The 4,366-nt window shown below is 36.1% G+C and overlaps 1 protein-coding gene across 1 annotated transcript; it reads left to right on the forward strand.

Moving 5' to 3' along the window:
* Positions 1–413: 413 nt before the first annotated feature.
* Positions 414–4,015, forward strand: LOC108325530 (uncharacterized). The gene is made up of 5 exons (XM_017558619.2): positions 414–893; positions 1,440–1,941; positions 2,200–2,401; positions 2,827–3,303; positions 3,469–4,015. Exons 1-5 carry the CDS (start codon positions 473–475, stop codon positions 3,811–3,813), a joined length of 1,947 nt encoding a protein of 648 aa, XP_017414108.2. The 5' UTR covers positions 414–472; the 3' UTR covers positions 3,814–4,015.
* Positions 4,016–4,366: the final 351 nt, after the last annotated feature.

Raw genomic sequence — 4,366 nt, forward strand, 5'->3', positions numbered from 1 at the left:
GAATTAATTGGATACCCATCATTAAAAAAAAAATAGTTAATGCATTTAAATTAAAGAATGAACATTTTTTTAAAACATGAATGATTTCTATTTGATTTATCATAACCCAAATTAAAATTTATCCAATCCATATTTTAAAATATTCTAGAAAGTAAAATAATATTTTTTACCTCTAAGACAAGGATAACGTATCATTACGGTTACTTGGTTGAAAGAAAAGGCAATAAATATAGCGTTACCATGCACTGATAGCCAACAGAAACAACAAAAATGAACATACTATTATTATAATTCTTAAAGTTCAAATACTATGTTTCGCACCTGAATTTCATGCATCCACAATAAAAATGAACACCACCAGGTTTGTGCAGCCCATAATATAATCCCACTGAAACTCTAACTTTTACCAAAATATAAGTCCAAAACTCTTTTGCCTTCTCTCAAAGCCTTCTACGCTGCCACCTTTTCTTATATGCTGAGTTACATCAACAACATCATTCGCTGTTATTTTCAGTTCTTCTACCTAATGCGGGAGGAGCACCCCTTATTAGCAGAGAAACCTGTGTTAGTCCAACCATGCTTGGATCAAAGCCATGGCCAGGACAAAACCAACACCGAGGTTGGAGTGTTATCCAAAACAACCACATCGGAAAAATCTCATGACTTTTGCAACCACTCTGAGTCCTTCCAGACGCTTGTGGAGATGGGTCTGCCGTGTAATGAATCAGTGGTGGAAAAACTGCGTTGGTTGCGGTCCCAAATCATTGGTTGCCATGCAGAGTTTGATTCCCCGTTTGGAAAAAGAAAAGTTCTCTATGCTGACCACACTGCTTCGGGCCGCAGCCTTCACTATAATGAAAATTTCATCATCAGTCACGTTCTTCCGTTCTATGGTATGATATTCACATCAAGCCACCCTCATTCATATATATATATACACACACACACACATAAACTCTGATTGTTATAAGAGTAAGTAAATAGTATATGTACTAACATTGTTTTTCCTATCATAAATTATCGGTATATGTTTGTTACCTTTAACAATAACTACTTTAAATGTCATTCATGTCATGACTTCTGACTGATTTACACAGAAACTATGCTGTTGTTTTACCCCTTGGCTCCACAATGACTAGTTTAAGATTATTGTACACGGATCAAGAATGACAATAAATATACTCTGTTTTTAGAAATAATTCTAGTGAAATAACTTCATTTTTACAATAAATGATGATTAGAACATCGATCAATTTGTTAAAACTGAACTGTAATCATTGTGGCGGCAGAGGGAGTGTGTTGGCAGTTGGGTTTTGTATGCATGTAGAAGGTACGTAGCTCAGCTTAATCTTCCCAGATTAGAAAAGCGAGTTGTAGAAGACACTGGAATTTTGAATGTGGAAACATTTCTTTTAATCAGTTATCTTTTGTGGACATAGGTAACACGCACACATGCGACAGTTACGTTGGAAGCAGGACAACAAAAATGGTACACGAAGCAAGTGAGTACATTAAGAAATGTTTAGGTGGTGGGGAAGATGATGCACTTATATTATGTGGTTCGGGCACAACTGCAGCTATCAAGAGGCTGCAAGAAGTGATGGGGATCACTGTGCCATCTGTTATGAGGGAAAGGGTTTTGAAGAGTCTGAACACAGAAGAAAGATGGGTGGTTTTTGTCGGACCGCATGAGCACCATTCAAACCTTCTTTCTTGGAGGCAAAGTTTGGCTGAGGTGGTAGAGATTGATCTTGATGACGAAGGATTGCTTGACATGGATGCTCTAAGGATACAAATTGAGGCCTACAAAGATACCAACCGGCCCATGTTGGGATCTTTTTCAGCTTGTAGCAATGTCACGGGAATCTACCTAGATACACGTGCAGTTGCTCAGCTTCTTCATCAGTACAAAGCCTTTGCATGCTTTGATTTTGCAGCAAGGTACTTATATTTATAGAATTGTGAGAATGGAGAATTATTACATAGTTTGAAACCACCACATGTTTATAGTACTGTACAGTTTTCATGTGACACATTTAGTCAAGTTTTATTAAACCTTTTCTTTTTTATATAGATTTTAAAACTCAACTAAATGAGAGAATCGAACACTTAGTAAAATCATCCAATGATTTCTGGTTGTACATGAGTTTGTGTGTTGCAAACTTGGAAACTTGATAATGGTTTTACTTGTTTGTTTAGTGGTCCATACGTGGAGATTGACATGAGGTCTGGGGAAAGTGATGGGTATGATGCAGTGTTCCTAAGTCCACACAAGTTTCTAGGTGGTCCTGACTCTCCTGGGGTTCTCCTCATGAACAAGGCCCTTTATCTGCTAGGATCTTCACCACCGTCAACTTGTGGAGGTGGAACTGTGACTTATGTCAATGGCTTCAACGAACAGGTAATTCTGTTGGGAATTTGGAAATGCATTTGTCCACTGTTTGCATGAAGGAACATACAGAGAAAAGTTGGTGCAACTAAAACCATCAAAGGGTTTCTGTTGTAGCTGCTAGATGTGAATCAGTGAAAACAAATACAGAGAAAATTTGGCTAACAAAACTTACATGCAGTCTTTATTTGTTTGTGTTATTCTCCCATTGTATTGCAACAATAATAGCTATAATAAGAGATTGCATTGAAGGTCTGATAGAAGAATAACACCAAATATCACAGAGAACTAATAACATATACTTCAAAATATGTACTCATTGATCCATTTCAATATTCATTTTGCTAAACAATTTAACACTGTCTTTCCCTTCACCTTGTGTTCATTCAAACTTCATCGATCATCATCATCATCATCCACTGCACGTTATCATGCAGGAAACATTATACCTGGAGAACATAGAGGAAAGGGAAAGTGGGGGCACGCCTCCAATAATCCAGACAGTGAGAGCAGCATTGGCATTTTGGGTGAAAGAATACATAAGCTGTGAAGAGATTGAAAAAAGTGAACAAATGTACATCAACAAGGCACTAAAGAGGCTTGGCTCAAACCCCAACATTGAGGTTCTAGGAAACTTGAAGGCCAAGAGACAAGCTATATTGTCGTTTCTGATTTACTCCACCATCAATTGTTCCTTAGCAGGTGAATGGAGTGATGAAGGGGAACTTGATCTGTGGGCAGAAACAGGGAACCAAAGAGGGAAACCACTTCATGGCCCTTTCGTTGCAGCATTGCTCAATGACCTCTTTGGAATCCAAGCTCGTGGAGGGTGTGCTTGTGCTGGACCTTATGGCCACGAATTGCTCCACATCAACAGGTCACAGTCACTTGCCATTAGATCAGCAGTTGAAAAGGTGAAAAATGATCCACAATATGCTTTAAATATTATGTTTCCAACTATACAATATTGGGACTAAAACTCATTCTGAAAATCAACGATATCAAGCACATTTAGGTGTTCTAAAAATTGAAGTGCCAAAGCAAGTTCTGAAATGCAAAATTGTTTGTTACTTTGGCAGGGTTACATTGGAGTAAAACCAGGGTGGAGTAGAGTTAGTTTTCCCTACTACATGAGTGAAGAGGATTTTGAATACATTCTGAAAGCCATAGAATTTTTAGCTGTGTATGGCCAACGGTTCTTTCCCCTTTATAGCTTTAATTTGATAAATGGGAGCTGGAGATTGAAGACAGAGAAAATTGAGGCACTAACCATTGAAGGAAACTGCAACTTTGGTGGGGTGATGAGAAGGAACGAATCAAACTTTGAGGTAGCTAAATGCATTGCTACTCGCCTTCCAAAATTCCCATCTCCGGGAATAATTAAGGAGGAACTCCATCCAGATATCTTCTGCTTCAAAGTTTAATTTTTTACTGTAAGAAAAATTATATATGGATAACCTAAATACTAAATAACACCTAGTAAAACAAAAACGACAGATATATCTATGTAATGCAAGGGAGAGAGACAGAAATTTCATAGGTGTTGTTAAATGTTTAAAAATAATAGTTATCCATGTCATTGTTTGAAGTTAATACATACCAAACATTATTTTTTCTATTTACAAATATTTCATCATACTTTGGTTTTTACACAATGATTAATATTTCCAACCAACTCCTGTGGGTTACTAGAAAGAATTATTAAGTTATTATGAGATTTTGAACAATGCTCTTTTATTTTTATAATCAATTTGTTATATTGTACTTAATTAAATATTATTAAGTCTTAAGTAAAATTTAAAAATCTTATGAATTTGAGATTTTACATTAAATCTTTATTAAAAAAGTTCAATCTATTAAATGCTATTTTTTTTTATTTGTCTTGGTATTTTACCGTTTAAATTTGTGAGAATAGTGTGATTTTTATTTTTTCTGTTTCCAACTTATCCAGCTCTTAAGTAGAGGAATTCTTGGAAA

The sequence above is a fragment of the Vigna angularis genome, chromosome 1, assembly GCF_016808095.1.
Source record: "Vigna angularis cultivar LongXiaoDou No.4 chromosome 1, ASM1680809v1, whole genome shotgun sequence".
Lineage (NCBI taxonomy): Eukaryota > Viridiplantae > Streptophyta > Magnoliopsida > Fabales > Fabaceae > Vigna > Vigna angularis.

Bases quoted from the DNA above. Each gene is read 5' to 3' on its own strand.
- LOC108325530 (XM_017558619.2), top strand. From the start codon at position 473: ATGCTGAGTTACATCAACAACATCATTCGCTGTTATTTTCAGTTCTTC. The intron at 2,402-2,826 runs GTAATTCTGTTG...GTTATCATGCAG, and splicing joins TCAATGGCTTCAACGAACAG to GAAACATTATACCTGGAGAA. The intron at 3,304-3,468 runs GTGAAAAATGAT...TTACTTTGGCAG, and splicing joins TTAGATCAGCAGTTGAAAAG to GGTTACATTGGAGTAAAACC.